The sequence below is a fragment of the Dipodomys ordii genome, unplaced genomic scaffold (assembly GCF_000151885.1).
Source record: "Dipodomys ordii isolate 6190 unplaced genomic scaffold, Dord_2.0 Scaffold23, whole genome shotgun sequence".
NCBI lineage: Eukaryota > Metazoa > Chordata > Mammalia > Rodentia > Heteromyidae > Dipodomys > Dipodomys ordii.
In genome coordinates, this window is record NW_012267239.1 from 5,636,732 (window position 1) to 5,658,292 (window position 21,561).

General features: G+C 56.4%; 1 protein-coding gene across 1 annotated transcript in view; it reads right to left on the reverse strand.

The window, feature by feature from the left end:
- Sez6l (seizure related 6 homolog (mouse)-like) overlaps positions 1-21,561 on the reverse strand; it is a 34,943-nt gene that overhangs the window by 3,265 nt on the left and 10,117 nt on the right. Inside the window, exons 6-14 of the mRNA XM_013014278.1 lie at positions 18,693-18,855; positions 17,848-18,014; positions 16,846-17,040; positions 15,606-15,744; positions 12,264-12,460; positions 11,035-11,229; positions 9,758-9,949; positions 2,504-2,698; positions 891-923 (exon numbers count right to left, since the gene is read on the reverse strand). Coding sequence (XP_012869732.1) covers positions 891-923; positions 2,504-2,698; positions 9,758-9,949; positions 11,035-11,229; positions 12,264-12,460; positions 15,606-15,744; positions 16,846-17,040; positions 17,848-18,014; positions 18,693-18,855 — 1,476 coding nt within the window. The remainder of the gene's footprint in view (positions 1-890; positions 924-2,503; positions 2,699-9,757; positions 9,950-11,034; positions 11,230-12,263; positions 12,461-15,605; positions 15,745-16,845; positions 17,041-17,847; positions 18,015-18,692; positions 18,856-21,561) is intronic.

Consider the following 21,561-nt stretch of genomic DNA (forward strand, 5'->3'; position numbering starts at 1 on the left):
GCATTGTAAGCCCAGGGTTGGCATTTCTCTCAGCAGAAAGGGGGAGGTGGCGCGAAGTTCTGCCTTTAGTTGAGAGTACAGGGTTTGAACTCAGGGCTTTCGCTGGCTGGGCAGGTGCTCTACCCCCAGAGCCACACCCCCAGCCCTCTTTGCTTCAGTTATATTTCAGGTAGGGTCTTGCATGTTTGCCCAGGGCCAACGTTGGACCACAATCTTCCTATCTACAGCACCCATGTAACGGGATTACAGATGAGCACATCACAGATGAGTGGTTGAGATGAGGTCATGTTAATTTTTGCCCAGGCAGGCCCAGTACCTTGATCCTCCCAACCTCTGCTTCCTGAGTAGCTGGAATTACAGGCATGAGCCACCACACCTGGCCTGGCCCTGGGTTTAGTTTCCAAGAATAGCTCCCCTGTGGCTGAACAGAGCTCCCAGCTCCTCCTCTCTCCACACTATGGACCTTCAGAAGGTCCATTCTTGGGGCTGGGAAGGTGGCTCAGTGGTAGAGTGCTTGCCTTGCATGCCTGAGGCCTTGGGTTCGATTCGTCAGCACCACATAAGCAGAATAAGCTGGAAGTGGTGCTGTGGCTTAAGTGGTAGAGCGCTAGCCTTGAGCTGAAGACCTGAGGGACAGCGCCCAGGCCGAATTCAGGCCCCACGACCAAAACAAGACAAACAAACAAAAACAACTCCCCTCCCCCAAAAAAAACCCCCACAGAACATCCATTCTCTGTAGGGCTCCAGCCTGCAAACCTGGCCACTATGTTTCCTTGCAGTTTAATTTATGATGATTTTCACCATCTGGATAAAGATATTGAAACCCTTGGTGTTGTTTATTTTTGCTAATTCAATGTATTGCTTTAAAAATATTATGGAATGGGACTCACCTTCTAAAGCATGTTCAAAGCTATCTTGATTCACTGAAAGAGAAACAGAAGTACTGGTCAGTGTGAAGAGGGTTCACCATTTGCACAAAGCCACACTGAAAATGTCTGCTGCCTTGCTCTGCAACATTGAGGCTGTGTGTGTGTGTGTGTGTGTGTGTGTGTGTGTGTGTGTGTATGTGTGTGCAGGTGCTGGCATTGAAGCCTGAACTCAGAATCTCAAGATGGTGCTCTATCGTTTGAACATGCCCACAGCCTGGCATTTTGTTGCCTAGGCTGGCTTTGAACTGTGGTTCTGCAGATTTCAAGCCTCCTCAGTAGCTGGGATTACAGGCATGAGGCATGGTGACCAGCTTTGGGCAGGTGTCACTTATCCCAGGTAACTGTTTTCAGGACAGTCTGACTTCCTAAGCCCCCACGCAGAGGCAACAAAGCTGCAAGACCAATGGGTCCTGAGCACTGACCATCTGCCAGGTATTGGCCAAGGGTCACTGGCACCCAGCACCCACCCCGCCCATGCCATTAGACAGTTGTCAGAGCCTCTGTCCAGGGGTCAAACTGACCTCCAGAGGTGCAGCGACCCCTGACCTCCCACTGCCTCTACAAGCCAGAGATGGGCCTCTGGCCTCTTGTCTGCTAACCTTGTGGTTATGGCCTTCTGTGGCTTCATGCAGGTCTGAGCACTGACCACTGGGCAGGCTCAAGACTCTCGGCCAAAACCCAGCTCAAGGGGAGACTTTTCCTGCTTTGAATCCACATTTACATAAAACTAATTTCACAAGTTTTGAGGTATTGGGGTTTGAAGCCAGGCCTGCTGGGCAGGTATTATACCACGGAACCACGCCCCACACAGAACCACACCCACCACTGGAGCCACACCTATGAAACCACACCCATTGGCCACTCCCCACAAAGCCACACCCCCACAGAACCATGCCCACCGTCTCTGAGCCTTGTCCCTACCACACAGCTGTGCTCTTCTGCTGAGCTCCGCCCCACCACCGCTAAGCCTGTTTTGCCCTGTTCATTTTTGAGATAGATGATGATTAAAAAAAAACAAACTGAGTTGGCTTGGGCCCGAGGGCTTGGATTTATGCTATTTTGGCTTACTGATTGAGATGGAGGAGGGGGTCAAGAAAACTTTCTGCCCTGGGCTGACCTCGAACTGCAATCCCCTTGATCTCAGGCTCCCAAATAGCTGGGATTACCAGTGTGAGCCACTGTGGACAGCTTCATTTCATTTTCACTCCAAATCTACAGATGAGAGTTTGCGCTGCATGTTAGATTGTTGTCATTGACCCCGGGCAATTGAAGATGATGGCTGTGGGTTCCCCCTGCCCAGGCCTCAAAGTTCCCAAGGAAGCTGAGCCTGAAATGCACCAACAAGGACAGCTGGGCCTTGTGAGGCTGCCCCACCGCGACGGGGGGGGGGCAGTGGAGAGGAAGAGATCTGGGCTGTCAACCCTGCACAGACCCTCGCCTGCCTGCAAGGACAGTGAGCTCTAAGCACATTAGGCCACGGAACACGGGCTCCGGTCTCCAGCAGCATGGTGGCCACCTTCCGGGAGCCAGCGGGTCCAGGGAGGCCCCTCGGGGTCCCCCGCGGGGCTCTTTACCTTTGCAGACGGGCAGGGGTCCGTTCCAGTGGGACGGCTGCCCCAGGATGCAGCGGATGGTCACCTCGCCCGTGAGCTCGAAGCCCTCGTAGCACATGAAGGTGAGGAACTCGCCCGGCAGGTACAGCCGCTTGTACAGGATCTGGTACCCGTTCTCGGGCAGCCCCGGGTTGTCGCACGCCAGCGACTCCTCCGCTGTAACGCAAGCCACAGGCAGCCTGGTGAGCTGGGGGGGGGTCACGGGGTCCAGCTCCCCCCCCAACTGCATGCCCTCCTCCCGCCCGGACTCACGCCCACCATTTGGAAGGTGGAATGAGGGCTGGGGCGTCTTTGCAGATCTAGGTTTCCCTGCTTATCGGCTAGCAAGCGTGACAGCCTCTTAGATCGTCCATTTGGGAATACTAACAGGAATTCATAGGAATCCGGAGCACTGTGGGCCCCAGGGGGCTCAGTTAACGGTGTGAAATCAAGAAATAGAAATCTCACTTCTCAGCTTACATCTCAGTTTGCATTACTCATCCAGGTATTGTCTTCAATACCCAATACTTCCTCCTCCTCGTCCTCCTCTCCCTCTCCCATCCCCCTCCTCCTGGAAGCCCTCCTAGGTGCCAGCTGCCATCAGCCTTTCCTTCCAGCATTTTCTTTCCTGGAGGCCCTGTTGGGATAGAGGGCAGCCCCGGGCTGGGTCGCACCTGGGAGCCCACACTGCCATCTAGCGGCCAGTCTCCTGATCACACCCACCTGGTCCCAGACTGCACATGCTAACAGGTTAAAAAAACCTTTCAGCAGGGCACCAGTGGCGGTGGCTCACGCCTGTCATCTTAGCCACTCATGAGTCTGAGAGCTGAGGCTGGCGGTTCAAAGCTAGCCTGGGGAAGGAAAGTCCATGAGATTCTTCTCCCCAATAGATCTCCAGAAAACTGGAAGTGGAGCTGTGGCTGGTATTAGAGTAATAGCCTTTAGCAAAACAGCTCAGGGACAGCACCCAGGCCCTGAGTTCAATCCCCATAACAACAACAAAAGAAACAACAAACAAACAAAAAACCCTTCTATCTTGAGACAAAACCCTCCAAATGTAAACTAGCCTCCTGGCCGATGGAAGCATATCGCTCCACATGCGCACGGCTGAGCAGGTGCACTCAGGTCTCTTCCCAGCTGGAAAATCAGGACCTCCACAATCACTGCACAACTCTATTCCTTCTTCTCCATCCCCTGTCCGCTTCCATGGATTCAGACACCTCTGTCCTTCAGTGGCTGGCGAACATCGCCAAGCAGAATGTACGCAAGCTCCAGCGAGGGTGAAACGTGTTAGCATTCCCTTCCTTTTTTGGGGCTGCCTGGTATTCCACTGTGTGCACCAAACACATTGTTTTTTATCCACTCGCTTACCCCAATTTCAGCTTTTTGGGGCTCTCCACCCACAACTGTGTGCTGCACATTGCTTGACCTGCTGGTCCTTCTGGTTTGAGGCGGGGCAGTATGGCTTCCCATCCTGCGCTCCCACCAGTGTTTCGGGTGACTTCCAGCTCCACATGGGATCCTAGGCAGGTTCAGGAGATTGTGGGGGCGCTGTGGTGACCACAGGGGACGCCCGCCTCCCAGAGTCACTGCATGCTCCTGCTGCGTCGGTGGGGACCCCTGTGTGCAGAGGCCTTGGTGCTGCAGTCCAGGTTCGGCTGCCCGGGCGGCCGCCTCCACTGCCTCCCGCCCCTCCCAGCCTCATGCTGACCGCGCTTCCTCTGGAGGGCCTGTGGCTCCTCCCTCTGGGCTTGCCACGTCTCAGGAGCGTGGTGGGCAGTGCAGAGCTGCTCCTGGCCATGCCGCCTCTGACCTGTGGCCGAGTGAGACCTGTTCCTTGCTCTCAGTGCTGTGAGCATCCCCAAGTCCTGGCGCACAGAAAATGGGGGGCCATACCGCAAGGTCGTAGCAACAATCTCCTCAAAGACAGGTGCTGTGGCTCACACCTGTAATTCTAGCACCTCAGGGAGGCTGAGATTGGCAGGACAGAAAAGTCAGGAAGTCTTCGTTTCCAGTTAACTAGCAAAAAGTAGAGCTGGAAGCATGGCTTGAGTGGTAGAGCACCAAGCTGAACAAGCAAGCTGATCAAGTGTGAGGCCCTAAGTTCAATCCTTGGTCCTGGGAAATACACACACACACACACACACACACACACACACACACACACACACACACACACACACACACACACACACACACACACACCCTCCATACCTAGATCTGCCAGGAGTGTATCCAATGTGCTGGGAACTTCGTCCTCATCCTCCTCAGGTGCCATTGCTTCCCCCTCCCTCCCAGAATGGAAACGCTCAGGCCGTGAGCATCTTCCATCTCAGCCAGTTTAAAAGCTAGCATCTTTCAGAGTATACAATTGCATGTTTATTCAGCCCACAAATACTCATCGAGCAACTATTATGCACCAGCCCCTGTGTCACAGTGGTGTCTAAACAGCTGTAACCCCTGCCCACGAGACAGGATGTGGGAGGCCCACACCTAACCGGGGTCCAGGCAGGCCTTGAACTTGTGATCCTCCTTTCCTACTCCTGGGATTACAGGCATGCATCCTAAAGCCCTGCTCCCAAGGTGTTTTGTAAGCAGGTGTCAATCACAGGCTCAGCACTTGGTCATGTTCTAATTCTTCTGAACGATTCCAGCAGAAACTGCTGACCCTCCGCCCAGGTGAGTGCATCCCCATGCCCCGGACTCCCAGATGCACAGCAGGCATTCCATAAATACTTCTGGAACAACACGGGGTTAATTCAATCAAAGCAGGGTAACAGGGGGCAAGGGCCCAGGGACCCAGGTTGCATCTGTGAGCCCCAGGTAGCCTCCCCAAGCCTCAGTTTTCCCATCTGTAAAATGGGCATTTTCTGAGCCACTGTGAAGATCAAGTGGTTCATGCACCGAAGGAAAGCAGCATACAGTGAACACTCAATAAATGCTGGGGTTTTTTTTTTTGGTCGGTTGTGGGGCTTGAACTCTGGGTTTGGGCGCTGTCCCTCAGCTCTTCAGCTCAAGGCCAGTGCTCTACCACTTGAGCCACAGCGCCACTTCAGTTTTCTGGTGATTTACTGGAGATAAAAGAGTTTCACGGGCTTTCTTGCCCAGGCTGGCTTTGAATTGTGATCTTTAGATCTCAGCCTCCTGAGTAGTTAGGATTACAGGTGTGAGCCACCAGTGCCCGGCAATAAATGCTGTTTTTATGACTGCTGTCAATGCTGCCATATTCCTAGGACAACTATCCTGCTGTTTATTATTTTAATAAATCTTTTGACTTGTCCCTTCTTTCTTCTTTCCTTCTCCCCCGACTCTCTCTGCCAGTGCTTGAATTTGAACTCGGGGCTTTACGCTTGCTTAGTTCGCTTGCTCATGGCTGGCACTCTATACCATTGAACCATGCCTCAAGACAGGAGCCCAGTGAACTTTTCTGCTTAGGCTGGCCTTGAACTTCAACCCTCCAGACCTCAGCCTTTTATTTTTTCCCCCCTTGGTCATGGGGTTTGAATTCTGGGCCTAGGCGCTGTCCCTCAGCTCTTCAACTCAAGGCAAGTGCTCTACCACTTGAGCCACAGCGCCACTTCCGGTTTTCTGGTGGTTCATTGGAGATTAGAGTCTCACCAACTTCCCTGGTTTTGAGCTACGATCCTCAGATCTCAGCCTCCTGAGTAGCTAGGATTCCAGGCATGAGCTACCAGTGCCTGGTAAAACATGTTTTCGATTCCCCCAGAACTCAGTGTAGTGGGGACATAACAGTCATCAGGTGATTGCAGCCACCCTGCAGACAGCTGGGGGGGAGTCACAGAGGAGAAGCCCTCCCTCTCTCTTCCCCTCCTCCTCCCTGGGCCTGAGGAGGCTCTTGGTCCCGATGGTGCCTGCTGGGAGGCAAAATCCACAGTGGCACCTGCAGTATAGGGAAATAACCAGCAGGGGGCAGTGGTAACCGTTCCTGTGTTCTATCAATTAAGGAGATGGAGCAACAGGACGGCATTTCCCAGGCCCTTCCGTGTGCAGGCACCGTGCTTGGTCCCTGCCTCCATGTAACCTGACCACAGCTCACTCCTGGGCAGACTGCACATCTCTGCGGGTGCTAGCACAGCCCTGGTGATAGAAAGTGAGCAACAGGTGCTCAGACCTGGATGGAAAGGACCACGCTGCTTCGTTTGGAGATAAAGTCTCTTGGTGTCTGGTTTTGAATCCTGGCCCTCTGGATCTGTCTCTTGAGTAGCTATGATTATGGTTGTGATCCACTGGAGCCGGCCATCTTCACTGCTGTAAGCTTCATTTCATTTAAAGGTGAGGTAAGTCCCTCTGCATAGAGACCCTGGTCTGTGCAATCAGTGTTGCAGTATACAGAAATGGAGAATAAGAGTTAAAAAAGGGGGCTGAGCACGGTGGTGCGGGCCTATAGTCCCAGTTATGTGAGAGCCCTGGACACACAAAAAAAAGACCCTATCTGAAAAATCACTAAAGCTCACAGCTCTGGGGTGTGGCTCGGGTGGGATGCGTGCCCCTGAGTGGAGGGCTCCGAGTCCAATCCCAGGACAGTTACAGAGAAATGCTGCCACGTACTTTCCCCCCACGCAGTGAGCTTTCCCATTCAGTGTTAGGCAACTTGAGCAAAAGTCAGCCAGCAAATAGGGGTGTGTGTACTTCTGGTTCAATAGCCAACATGGGGGAGCACTTATTCAATGAGTGAGTTGCTCCCAACCCCCTGGGCTAGAGTGTGCATCTGGAATGTTCTCTCAAGGGCCCAAGTGTTGAGGTTGTTCCTTAAGGAGGTGCCAGCAGGCGGCGGAGCCTTTAAGGGGCGGGGCCTCAGGAGGTCCATCAGAGGGGCGGGGCGCAGCCTGACGGTGGGGGCGTGGCCTCAGAAGGACCTGGGGGGAGGGGGGCAGCCATCCTTTCTTTCCTCCCTTTGCTGCTTGTGACCAGGCCAGTGGCTTTTCTGCAGCACCTCCACTGCCATGATGCGCTGGCCCAAAGCCATGGACAGCCACGCGTGGGCTGGAGCCCCGAGAACGCCCTGAGCATCTAGTCACAGGTTAGGGTAGCGGTAGCCGGAAGGCTGACTGGCACGCCCTACTTGTCAGAGGGGATTATTCCCTTGCACTGCGGGCGTCTCCGAGGCCCAGAGTGAGCAAGCTGCTTGCTCAAGACTGCCCAGCACAGCGAGGGGTGGCGACAGGCAGGGCCCGGACTTCCCGTCTGTGCACAGGACGTGTCTGTCCTGAGATGGCCTGGGGTGGATGGACTGGGGGCCAAAGTGTGTGGTTTTTGGCAGCTGCCTGGAGCGATGTGATTTCCTGTCTGCCTCACTGGCTGGTGGGTGGAAGGTTCTGGTCGCTGTGAAGCAGAAGCTCTACCTGCAGGCGGGGCTGTGAGGGGATGAGGAGAAAGATGCTTTGGGGTTTCATCAGGCTTCTGTGAGAACCTGAGTTCTCCCTTTTACTGCTGTGTGGCCTCAGGAAAGCCACTCATCCTCTCTGGGCTTTCTTTACCACTGGATACAGGTACCACGCATGCAGAGCTGTGTGGGTGAAGGGTGCTGATGCCGGGGAAGGGCTTGGCATCCTGGAGGGGGCTGGGCAAGTGCCTGCCATTCCTGTTCAGCAAATCATCGCTAGGAAACCCACGTTTTTATACACCGTCAGAATGGGGACAAGTGCTGGCTGGGTGGGCTGTAGCTGCTGGGTAGGACCTGAGTGCCAGCTCTGCCAGCATTCTCCCTTCCCCACCGTGGCCATGCATGCTCAGTGGGTGCTTTCCTCTGTGTGTGTGTGTGTATGTGTGTGTGTGTGTGAAGCACAGATCACAACTGTGACTGGGCTATGTAGCTCCTTCCCATAAACTGGGCACACAGATTTGTGGAAGGGTTAGCTTTGACACACACACTCAAGAATGCTGTGTGCCCACCTCCTCTGGCCCCGTCCCCGCTGCGTGACACAGGTGGAAACCCAGCCTTTGACATCCGGTGCTCTGTGATGAGGATGTGGCCTTGCTGCCCCCCGCCCCCCGTTGTGCTCTGGCTTCCTGGAGCCCCATGTCTCCCGCTTGCCCATGGCTCCACTGGCATTCAGACGTCAGTCGCTAAGATGCTGGGCACAGTGCCCTGTGGAAAGGTGGCTCAGAAACCTCAGAAATTCTTGGAGTTGGTGCAGCCCGGAGGGGTCTTTCAAGATGGTCCCTTGTGAGCAAAAAAAAATGCAATCTCCACGATTGGGACTTGGCAACAGCGTTCTCCCCAGCTTCTCATCCGCAGGTCTCTGCGGCGGGAGTGGATGAAGCAGGGTTTGATCTCTATGGAATCTCAAGGCCTGGAGGCCAGCCCCACGCTAACAGGCGTGAGACACAAGGCCCACTGTGCCCAGGGGTTCCCCAACTTAGGATTCACCCTAAGTCTTGAGGGTGTCTCCCTCTTGGGGAGCCTTGGCTTCACCTGGCTTCTGGCAGAGGCTGGGCAGGCCTGGCCCCCGCCGGCCTCCGTCTGCGGTGCCTGAGTCCTCCTGTCAGGGCGGCGAGAATGTGGTTTGACTCAGGACCTGGGCCTCTGTGTCTGGATTCCTCTCGCTCCTCTCTCTTTCGAGATGGGGCCTCGCTAAGTTGCCTGAGCTGGCTTTGAACTCCTGGAATCAAGGGCTCCTCCGGCCTCAATGTCTTCACTAGCCGGGGCCTCAGGTGTGTGTCACGGTGCCTGCTTTCCTTTTCAGGCTCCACGCTTGCTTTAGGCTGCGGGTGTGAGTGCTGGCTGCCCATCAACACCCCTCAGACACAGCAAAAGCTCTGGGTTCAGATCCGACCTCCATGCTCAGCAGCTTGTGCGAGGAGTGGCGGTGATCACGTGCTGGCTCTCTTGGGGAGCTTTTCTTTTTCTTTGCTTTTTTTTTTTTTTTGTTCTTTTGAGACAGTTTCCTTGTGTCATGCAGGCTGGCTTAGAATTCTCTAGCTGCTGCCCCAGTGGTCCTGAGAGCTGGGATTACAGATGTGTACCACCATGCTCAGGTTTTCTCTCTTTCTCACCCACCCCCACCAATAACTCCAGGCTCCCAGGGCTCCGTAGGGATGAGGAGAGAGAAATTAAGTAGAGGACTTAGTATGATGCTGAAGGCATTTACCTTCAACACTGTAGTATAAGAGGATCAGCCTGAGTCAGCCATGGGGGAGAAGGGGTGATGGTAAGATCCCCCTCAAAACCAGATCTGAACACCCCTGCTCAACCCAAGTGAATGAGGGACTCACAGACACAGCGGGGCAGCCGAGACGTCCAGATGGGGGTCCCCGTTTCGCGGCTGTAGCAGGTGAGCAGGGAGCTCCCCTCTAGCACGAAGCCGGGATTGCAGGCGTACTGGATGGTGGCGCCCACCAACAGCACAGGGTCGGAGATCAGGCGGGTGGAGTGCTCCACCTCTCCGGGGTCTGTGCAGTACATGACTGGGGAGACAGAACCAGACCGCGAGGGTGTCAGATCAGCACGGAATGATCTAGAAAGCTTCCTAACTTACCCATTTGGAAGAGAGCAGGAGAAAAGAGACCTCCATTTAGTCTTTTTTTGGGGGGGATTTTCCCAAAGGCCTGTGTTAGGGGGTGAGTCACCCCAGTGTTTGTAACAGCGAGAAGGAAACAGTGTGGAAGGCTCAGCTGGGGAAGAGCCTCCCCCCCTCACTGCCACCCATGAGGGGCGGCGACGGTCATCTCCTGTGCAGGCTGAGCATGCACAGCACCCATTGTTGCTCACGTGAAAACAGCCACACAGAGAAAAGAGAAACAAGCCAATCAAAAAGCACTTGTGATTCCCAAAGATATTCATCTCTCTCTCTAAATTAAAAACAGACACATCAGGTCCGCGTGTGTGGCTTATGCCTGTAGCCCTAGCTACTCCGGAGGCTGAGATCTGAGAATCAGCGTTTGAAGATAGCGGGGATAGCAAAGTCTGTAAGACGCTTCTCTCTCATTAACCAGCCACATGCTGGAACTGAACGCGTGGCTCAAGCGGTAGTGTGCCAGCCAAGTCAGCCGAGTTGAGTGTGGGCCCCTGCGTTAAAACCTGGCATTTGGGCTGGGAGGTAGCTTCAGCGGCCAAGGCCTTGCCCAGCCAGTGCCAGGTCGCCGTGGGGGTCAATCCTCAGCACCAAGAAACAAAAACCAAAGGAAACAACCGGACAAAACCTGTTTTGCAAAAAGAAAAAAAAAAGCAGGGGTGAACAGTTTGTGTCAATGGATGGCTTCATAGAAAATACTGTCTGTGCTGGTCCTGGGGCTCGAACCCAGGGCCTTGTGGTCTCCCCCTGGCACTCAAAGGCGGGCTTTCAAGTGCCCGGAGCCGAGACAGTTTCCAGGCGGCTGCCGCCCTTCCCCTCATGTCCCATGATCTTCCAGGATCCTGAAGGCCTGAGAGCCTGAGGTGCCCTGAGAGCTGTGAATGAGGTTTGCGGGCTCCATCATGGGTGGGCGGGGGAGGAGGGAGGAGGGAGGAGGGGTCCCACCCAGGACGGCCCCCCCCCATGGCCGGCGCTCACTCTTCTCGCAGAACGGGGGGTCGCCGCTCCAGCTAAGGTCCCACTGGCAGGCCAGGGTGTCGCCGCCGACGATGTCGTAGCCCGGGTCGCACTGGTAGGTGACGCGCGCGCCACGCACCAGCTCAGCGTGGGACGTGGTCTTCCAGCCGTTCTGGATCTCGGGCAGGTCGGAGCACGAGTCGTTCCGGGACACCTCTGTGGAGAGGGGGGACAGCGCCTGAGACTGCGGCCGGGCCCTCTCCACCCCCACGGGCGGTGGGGCTGCCGTCACCCCGGGCCCTCCCTGAAATCCCCCCGCGTCCACCCGTGCGCGTGGGGCGTGGAGCTGTTTGGAGACCAAAGCTGGTCTGGAAGGTTCTGCACAATGCAGACCATGTGCGGGCCAAGCTGGGCTCTGGGAGCCGCTGCCCTGGCAGCGAGCCGGGCCGGGCTTCCCCGCAGCTGCGGGGCCTGTGCAGGGCTGGGATGTCAGCCAGGCTCCGGGTAGAGGCCGCAGCGGCGGAGGGGCAGGGGCTGGGGACGGGAGGGCCGCTCGGCCGGCCAATCCCATGGACCGTGTGCACAGCACACGGGACATCAATGCACTTCCCGCGTGGGGGGGCGAGGTCGGTGAGGATGACCACAATGAACCCCCAAAAGCTGAAAGTGGCTTGTGGATCAAGGGGTAGAGAGCTGGCCTTGAGCAAAAGAACTCAGGGACAGCACCCAGGCCGTGAGTTCAAACCCAGGACCCCTGCACTAGCGCATGCGCGTGCTTGCGTGCGCGCGCGCGCACACACACACACACACACACACACACACACACACACACAATGTACTCAATCCTGGCACCCACCTTGCGGAGCCAGTCCTGGGGCTTGAACCCAGGGCTTGGGCTCTGTCCCTGAGCCTCTCTGTGCTCGAGGCTAGCACTCTACCACTTGGGCCACAGCGCCACTTCTGGCTTTTTGTGTGCATGTGGTGCTTCATGCATGTGAGGCGAGCACTCTACCACCGAGCCACCTTCCCAGCCCCAGTATTCCTACTTTATAACTGAACAGGGGCCCAGGGCAGTTCAGTGACTCGCTCTCAACCCCACAGCCATGAGTCACAGCCTAGAATCAAACCCAAGCGCCCAGCTCCTGCAGGCATGAACTAAACCCATGCATTGGAGGCCTCCACGGGCCCTCCTGAACCTTCCAGTGGCTTCTGGAGGGAACTGGGGTTTCCAATCTCCAGCCAACACCTACCCACATAGTTTATGATGAAGCCCTGGCCCTTCCCAAAGATGAGGCCGGCGGGGTCGGAGTGGAAGTGGATGGTGAGGTCAGGCGTGGAGGAGTAGAGCCTCTGCGGGCCGCTGCTGCCCAGGTTCTGTCCCAGGATGTGTGGGGTGACCTCGTCGCCGTCGTACACCGTGAGGACGTCGCTGTGGCTCAGGTTCAGGCTGGGGGGGAGGTGGGGGGTAAGTCACCACAGGGCCTCAAACCCGCCATGTATGCTCAGTGGGTGCTTTCCTGTGTGTGTGTGTGTGTGAAGCACAGATCACAACTGTGACTGGGCTATGTAGCTCCTTCCCATAAACTGGGCACACAGATTTGTGGAAGGGTTAGCTTTGGCACACACACACTCAAGAATGCTGTGTGCCCACCTCCTCTGGCCCCGTCCCCGCTGCGTGGCACAGGTGGAGACCTAGCCTTTGACGTCCGGTGCTCTGTGATGAGGATGTGGACCACGCTGCAGGCTGGTCTGTCACGTGGGCCTTGAGTTCTTGTTTGATGCTGAGTGAATCTGTTCACGTATTTGAGTGCCATGTTGATACGTTCTCATTTCATCGTGAATTATTACTTGGATATTTAGACAAGGTGAATCTATCTACCTATCTATCAGTTATCATCTACCTGTCTGCCTGCCTACCATGCAATTCATGTATGTATATGTATCTCTCCCTCACCTGCCTAGCATTCGTCCAACCTCTCAGAATCAAGACTTCTCCATCAGGGCTGGGCTGGGAGAATGTGTTCGAGGAACTTGCTTGCCTTGCTGTCGCGGCCCACTGGCACTGAATAATGCCGGTTCAGACTCTTGGATCTGAGTCTGGGAACTTCTGTCATTCCTGTACACCCGACGAGTCACACCCGCTGACAAGTTCCCCAGCATTCTCCCTTCCCCACCTTGGCCTTGTCCAGGGAGGCCCCATGCCCCCCCCCCGCCATGGTCACTTCCTACCTCCTTGTTCTACCCCTCCCTGCCCCGGGACCTTAGCACAGCAGATCCAGGCTGACAGCACTGTGGACTGCCGATCAAGCATTTAAAGGCCCTTCAGTCATCTCCATTTCACAGGGGAGGTCCAAAGCCACACGGGAACCAGGTGGAGAACAAGCCCCTGCTCCCTTCCACAGCCTGAGCTTCGAGCTGCATTCTACACAATCCTGTGGCACCTGTGGGGCGAGACCACAGTCCCCGCAGGCCTGCCACCCCCAAAAGTTCCAAGGACCCGGGGCTCATGTTGGACCGCAGGTAAAGCCTGCAGTTTCCAGCCCACTGCTTTCCCTTTGATACGTGTCTCCCCACGCCTCTTCACGTTTCCCCTTGCTTGGCCAGAATTCTTGGTTTGTTGTGGCCATCGATCACTCGCAACAGAATGTGCTGCAGCATCAGCTTGACAGGTGTGATCGTCTGGGCGGCTTCCTGACAGGTGTGATTGCCTGGGCGGCTTCGCTCTGGTGAGGGAGTCTCACGAGGCTGGGAAGGTGCAGAATGGGGTAAAGACAGCGGAGGGCTGCTGGAGGGGCGCAGACGGCCCTGCTGGCCAGACAGCTTGGGTTTATAGGAGACCCGTGTGGCTTTGGGTTTCCAGTCAGTGGACCTGTTTACCTCTCCTGAGGGATGAGAGCAGCCATCCTCATGGCTCTCCCTGGGTCTGCCACCCGGCGACACAGATTTAGAGGTACAGGTCTCCGCACTTTCACGGAGCAATTTTCCATGCCGCCAGCAGAGGGCAGTGCGGGTCCAGGCACACAGCCCGGGTGAGGGGGAAGGCAGGCCAGGTCTGCCACTTGGGAGCTGGAGGTGCCATCCCAGCATGGGACGAGAAACGGCGAGGAAGCTGCTGCATTGCTTGTCTTTCCTGCAGCAAGGTGGGGCCCGGTGCAGCCAGCCAGGGCACAGGGCTCTGGAGCCCTGAGGAGGTCACCCAACCCCCTGTGCCGCCTTTTCCCAGCTCAGAAAGTGTGACGTCAACTCTGTCTTATATCTGAGGTGGCTGGAACCAGTGGTGCTGGCCATGGGCTTGCTTAGCTGGCGCTTTACCACTTGAACCACGCCTCCACCTTCAGCTGTTTCGTGGTCACTTGGAGATGAAGTCTCACAGGCTTTTCTGCTTGGGCTGGCTTCTGAACTTTGGTCTGCTAGATCTCAGACTCCTGGAGTGGCTAGATTACAGGCGTGAGCCACCATCTTCCAGCCCTCAGACAGGGCTTCTCCTCTGTGTCCAGGGCTGGGCTCAGACTGTAATTCTATGCATGGCCTCCTGTGTAGCTGGGATTACAGGTATACACCACCACACTCAGGTTATTGGTTGAGATGGAGGTCTTGCTAACTTTTTCCCCCAGGCTAGAACATGCTCAATGAATGTTCAGTATCACAGAGAAGAAAGGTCATCCTTCCTGCCTCCGGCCTTAGCACATGCTGCTCCTGTGTTGGAAACACACTTCCCTCCACCTCTGCCTGGTTCGTCTCCATCAGGGAAGTCCCAGCATGCATCCTGCTTTCTTCCCTGAGGCATTATTCACGTTTGGGTCAGTTGTGTGTTTTGTGTGTGTGTGTGTGTGAAACAACTAATGGTCACATCCAGAGAGGGCAGGAAATGGACCTGGCATGATGATGTCTGCTCATTCAAGAATCGTTTCCGGAGCACCTACTACCTATATGGCAGGTGCTATGCTGGCCTCTGAAAAAGAAAAGAACTGGGGGGGCTGGGAAGGTGGCTCAGTGGTAGAATGCTTGCTTTGCATGCCTGAGGCCCTGGGTTCGATTCCTCAGCACCACATAAGCCAAAAGAAAAAAGCTGGAAGTGGCGCTGTGGCTCAAGTGGTAGAGCGCTAGCCTTGAGCTGAAGAGCTGAGGGACAGTGCTCAGGCCCAGAGTTCAGGCCCCATGACTGGACCCCCCCCCCAAAAAAAAGAAAAGAACTTGGGCCACACCTGTTTGACACGATGTGGAAATGAACTATACAACTTGTGACGGGGTCGGGAGAGAAAATCCGGGCGAGAACAAGGGAACAGGTGACACTGTCCAAAAAAACGCACTCTACCTAGCTTATGTCATCCTAACCCCTCTGTTCCTTTGTAATAACAATACAAAGTGAAAATGAAAAGAACTAAGGGCAGACTGCTGGAGAGCAAGAGCCAGGGGAGATGGACAGGGAGAGTGTGCTCCAGTGCCGTCTCCTCCCTGCCCTGCCATGAGGCCTTGGCAAATTCTGCTTCTAGGTGCTTACTTACTAGGGGTTTGCCCCTAGTAGGTGCTTGGTTAACAGGGGCCGAGGAAGCAAGCTGGGTGTGCCCAGTGGGAGGGGGCTGCACACTTACAACTGCACGTCGAGGAAGATGCGCTTCTCCTCCCCCACGTGGATCCTCCACACGCAGTCCTCGCCCTCCGCATAGGGCTCTGGCCAGTTTGGGGACAGCACGACTCCAGCCACTGCTGTGAGCTCCCCACCACACATGGCTGTGAGACAGACAGACAGACAGACAGGGCTTGGGAGGAAGGCAGGGGTGCCACCGCATCCCAGCTATTGGTAGAAATGGGGTCTTACCATTGGCCTGAGCTGTGTCTACACTTCAAGCCTCACAATCTCTGCCTCCCGAATAGCTAAGATTACAGGTACACATTGCTGTACCTAGCTTGCTAGTTGAGTTGAGGTCTCACCAGTAGTTTTTCTTGGCTCACCCCATGATCCTGTCTCTGGCTGAGGTTGTAGGAGTGAGGCACCACTCTCAGCCTGACTTCCCTGTTGGGCTAAGGACTGGTGGAAGTTGGGGTCCAAGGGCCCCAAGGGTGGACCTTGGGGAGCCCTGGGAATCGCATGGACCCACACTTGGGTGAGGTGGACAAGGGGAGGTTTCTCGGGGCGCAGCTTTGTCTTGGTGGGACAGTGGCTGGGGTTTGATGGGCTTGGCCGAGCCCTGGTTTCTCCAAGGCCTTGGTGGGTCTCTCCCCAATCCCCGCCACCATATGCCACGCCCAGAACTCAGGTGAGGGGAGCGGAGCCAGGCTGAGGCCAATGGTGCTTTTCCCACCCACTCAGCGTTCACTGCTTTGGAAAAGTCTCAACGTGGCCCAGGCCAACGCACCAATAAATTCCACTCTGCTAAAGCAGCGCCTTTAATTCCGGGATCAATCCATCACCGTTTCACGCCTACCACCCGCCGTCCTGTGACGGCTGCGGGTGAGGAAGCAGGGCTTGGAGCCTTGAACCCGGGGACTGGGTGGAAAAGCGAGCCTGTGGGAGCGAGGGGGCCCCAGCTGGGCCCAGCGGGGACTGCGGGGCAGGCGCAGGTCTGCAGGGCGGAGAGAACGGAAGCCCTGCTCGCAGGGGGCTGCGTGGGCAAGTGTGCAAACTCCAGGGAGGGCACCAGCGTGAGATTGGATGGTGTCCGTGGGCCGGGCCATGTCCCATGAAGATGGTGCGTGGGGCTGCTGTGAGCACTGTGGACCCCGTGCTGCAGGGACAACTTTTGGAGGCTCCCCGCTGTCATTTCCCTATGCCCAGGGCCTCCAGGGCCTCCGCTGCCCCATCTCCCCTGGGGGTGGAGGCGGGGCGCTCACCTCTGCACAGGGGCTCCGTGTCGTTCCAATACGGGTCCCGCACGTTCACGCACTCGATGACGGCGGGGCCCTGCTCCAGCGAGTGGCCGGGGTCGCAGGTGAACTCCACCACGGCGCCCACGTTGTAGGTGGGGTCGGAGGTGGAGAAGTTTCCGTTCTGGATGTACGGCTCATAGCAGTGGCCCTTCTCAAAGGCTGGGCGTGGACGCAGAGGGGGACAGAGGCTGCTCAATCCCGAGGAAAAGCGGGCCCTACAGGAGCCCGGTCCCCCCTCCCCCCCCACGTCCCTGAGGACACACTTCCTCGGCCATGGGAGTGCGGGTGCTCGGGGGTTTTCATTGGTAAAGTTGGCCTATGGTCCTGCAGAGCCCGAGTGTTCAGGTGGTTTTTACTTCTAGTTATTTTTGAGATAGGGTCTCCCTTAGGTAGCCCAGTCTGGCTTCAAATTTGTGATCTTCCTGCCTTGGCTTCCGGGGTGCTGGGATTATAGGCATGCACTACCCTGCCCGACTGAAAAGCTGTTGTGTTCCGTTCCTTCTTACATCCCACGTGTAGCCAGCCCTCCAGGCTTCAGCCGTGGACCACGCGAGTGAGTCTGTGGCCAGGGCCTCCTGCCCAGGGGGACTCCAGCCCAGAAAGCCCCCGGGCCTCCAAACACCCACACAAGGCTTATTAAAGGAGCCAGGGTGTTGGAGGGGAGGCGGCTGAGGAACTGGAGACACTTGGTGGATCCTAGCAGTCTAGGGCTCACCGCCGTGGCCGTGGGCCAGCCCCTCAAGTTCCCTAGGCCTCAGTTTTCTCATCTTAAACCCAGAGGGTAGAGCAGCTCTGGTGTTTCAGGGTGGCGCATGCGCACAGCACTGAGTGTAACCGGTTCATCCCTGCCCGTGACGGTCAACCCCACTCCCTGCTTTCCCCAAAGCAGGCTCTGCAAACCTGGACACAGCCCCAGCCCCCCTCCCAGGGCTCCCCCAGGGGCTGGGTTCCCTCTGGGCCACTCACCCTCGAAGCGGATGTTGAAGGCAGAGGCACCCGGGCCCTGGGGGGATGAGAACTCGATGCGGACGGCATTCTGCTCACTCAGCAGGCCCTCGAAGGGCACGCTCTGAGCACGCAGGGAGTCGTACAGGAGCGCAGACGCGTTGCTCAGCCCGCTGTACACGGCCATCCTGGAGGGGACAGGGTGGAGGTCTCAGTGATCGCCCTGCCCAACTCCATACTGTGTTATGGGTGTGTATGTGTGTGTGTGTGTTTCATTCAAGGCACTTGAGCCACAGTTCCACTTCCAGCTTTTTGGTGGTTCACTAGAGATAAAAGTCACTTGGACTTTTCTGTCCAGCCTGCTTTCAAACTGTGATCCTCAGATCTCAGACTCCGGAGTAGCTGGGACTATAGGCGTGAGCTGTCTGGCCGGACCCCCTGCCCTGGGTTACTCTGAGGCTGCCTCCCGGGCAGGCCTGGGCCTCTAAATGGGGGCTGGCCTCTGTGGAATGACCCACTTCTTGAGTGGAAGAAGTGGTTCTCTGGAGATGCAGACACGGCCCAGCCTTGCCATGAGGCAGGCCAGCCCTGCGCCCCGCTGTGAGGCGTCAGCAGGCCCCCTGCTGTCTGTCCCTTCTTCTTGGAGTCCAGCTCATGGTTGGGCTCGGTCAGTGCTGGATGAAGGTGCAGCGGGCCGGGGAGTGGGGGGAGCCTGGGTCCCATGGCCTCCCGTGTGGCCAGTGCGGCCCCTCCGTCTGCCTCGTCTCCACCCCCAGCTCTGTTTTTGGGGTTCCAGGAGCCCGAGTGGCAGCTACATCCAGACGCCACCATCCCCAGCCACCTTCTCACCGCCAGAAGGGCGTCACCTGTCCCTCCCGTGCAGCGCTAGCTTCTCCAAGTGCAGGTGCAGCTTCTGGCCCTCGGGCGCCTCCACGGTCCACACGCACAGCTGGGTCCCATTGTGCCCCTGGGCACTGGGCGAGAGGACGCGGCCGATGGTGGCATTGCGCACGGCTCCTCCACAGGGGGCTGCGTGCAAAAGAGAGCGGTGGGCAGTGAGGAGAGAGAGTGAGAGGGAGGAGAGCAGAGAGACAGCTTTTCCGTGGACCCCACCCCGGCCCCTCAGCCAGGGGAACCCCGGCACCTGGGATGAGAGGGAGGGAAGAGTTTGGGGGGGTCACAGGACACCTTGCTGCTCTGTGCATGGTGGTAGGCCTGACTGCGGTTGAGGGGGTTCCATGACCCTGGCCTTGCTTGCCTTGGCTTTTGATCATCAAATGACCACCAAGGGCCGGTGCGTTTGTGCATGCCTGTAATCCCAGCTACTCAGGAGGTAGGAGGAGCAGGGTCCAGAGTCTAGGCAGGGAAATGCCCAAGCCCCTATCCTACAAGAAAACAGTGAAAGCAAAAAAGGGGCAGGGAATGGGTTGAGTGGACAAAAACCAACAATAATGAGAAGGGGAAAAAAAAATAAAATGGCTATCAGGGAGTACCCAAATGAAGTTCATCAAAGAAGAAAGATAAAAGAAAAGCAAGTGGGTTTGTGCTTTTACACGGGGACTCGGTGACCATGAAATCACGGCCACAGCCACAAAGCGCGGCCATGGCCTCGCTCCCTCCAGGCTGCGGCCAGAATGTGATGCTGATGGCCTTCTGCAGAGACAAGCCGGCGAAACGCTTGCGAAACAGGCTCCAGCGCCAACCAGGAGAGCCCCACAGAAAGATCTGGAGCTGCCCACACAGCTCTGTGGAGGAGGGCGTCGCGGCCTCCTTGTTTGTCACCACTGAAAGATCATCCAGGTATCAGAGTCTGCCGAGACAAGGTGCCACCGGGCCCAGTAAGCCACTGAGAACCGGGTTCCCAGCGAACACCCGGGGTTCGAGGGACAGCTCCCCATCGCCAAAGCCAGAGCAGCAAAGGGCAAAACGGCCCACATACTCATTCATGCCGCCATTTAAAAAGACCGGCCGAGACGGGGGCTGTAAAAGTGGTTTGTGCTCATTGTCGACACATCACAGCTCTCAAACTTTCTTCTTCTTTATTTTGCTACAACCTTGTATGGCTTGGATCACAGAAGAAAATCTAATAAAGAAACATTAAAAAGTGATTTGTGCCTTGTCCAGAGTCTCCTTCTATTCCAGTGCTGCTGCTTCGTCTCAGGAGTCTGGTCTGTTGCAAACGTGTGGCTAGGCAAAGCTGGGGTGGATTTTCCCAGCCTGAACAGAGGTGGTGGGCAGCAGGCATCTCTCAGGGAGAGTCGGGGAGGAAGGACGTGAAGGACAGATGAAGGTCATGAGCAGGGAAAAGTCTACCCTGAAGCAAAAGTGCTCTGCTGCTGAGCCATGACTCCCCCTGCTTTTGGCTGGGCCCATGTGAACCAAGACCCTTCCGCCTCAACCTTTCTTCCTGGTTCTTGTCAAAAATTACAAGGAGAGGGGCTGGGAAGGTGGCTCAGTGGCAGAGCGCTTGCCTTGCATGCATGAGGCCCTGGGGTTCGATTCTTCAGCACCACATAAGCAAAAAGAAAAAAGCCGGAAGTAGTGCTGTGGTTCAAGTGGTAGAGCGCTAGCCTTGAGCTGAAGAGCTGAGGGGCAGCGCCCAGGCCCAGCGTTCAGGCCTCATGACCGGACCCCCAAAAAAATTACAAAGAGAATGCATTTATGTATTGCTCCATTCTGAGTCTCATCGCCGCCGCCACCATCATCACGTTATCACCACCATTATCATCCCCACCATCAACATCACCATCATCACTACCATCATCATCATCACCACATCATATTCCATTGCCTCTGAAGATGTGTGCGGTGCCAGGACCCTTCATAAATGTTCATCGAATGAGAAAATGTTCCTCTTTTTTGTCCCTCTGGTCCCACACCACGTCTGGAGCTCACTGAGTGACTTAATGATGGAGTGTGCTTGTCCAGGAAAGAGCCATCCACGGAGGCTCTGCCTGAGCCAGGAAGTGCTGCAGGGCCTCCTGGACCATGACAGGGATGCTGGGGACCCCCAGACCACTGGTCACCCCTTCTGGGGAGACTGTCCTCTTTGGTCAGCCAACCTCATTGTCCCCTTCATGCTATGAATCTAGGGGCCGGCCATGGACGCTGTCTTGCGTTTACCCCTGGAGAGTGGTGAACGGCTCCTCCCTCCTTGGCCACTGGTGCATCATGGGGCGGGGAGGGGGTAGAAGGGTGTGGTGCCCTGCCTGGCAGGACCGGTGCTCAGGGTGCAGCCAGTGCCTTTCGCCCTCTGGCTGAGGAGTGGCGCTGGAGGACACTGCCCTGCGTGGGTGCAGCGGCCGTCTGTCCTCTCTGGGCACTGCTCATCGGTTCCCTTCGTGGCTTCGGTAAGCCAGCTGATGGCTGTGTTTGCCTCCAATTTGCCAGTCCAGACCCCATCCATCTCTCTTAGCGTCACGGAGGCTTAATCCCTTTCTAATTCACACGTAGAGAAAAAAACAAACTGGGGAGGAGCAGGGACCCACAGCCCCGTGGATTGGATTTCTACCCTTTGTTTAAAAGAGACAGAAAGACAAATTCTGAAGGGCCCCCGGGGCTCGTCCTGGAACAATTAAACCTTGTTCGCTGCCATGCGCTCTCATTTGTTTTCTGGAATCCAGTGGACTCCACACTGGGGTGGCAGGCAGGAAGGCATGACACTCCCACGTCGTCTCTACACGCAGCTTACAGCAGGGCACACAGTAGGTCCTCAGTTCACACGGGCCATCTGTA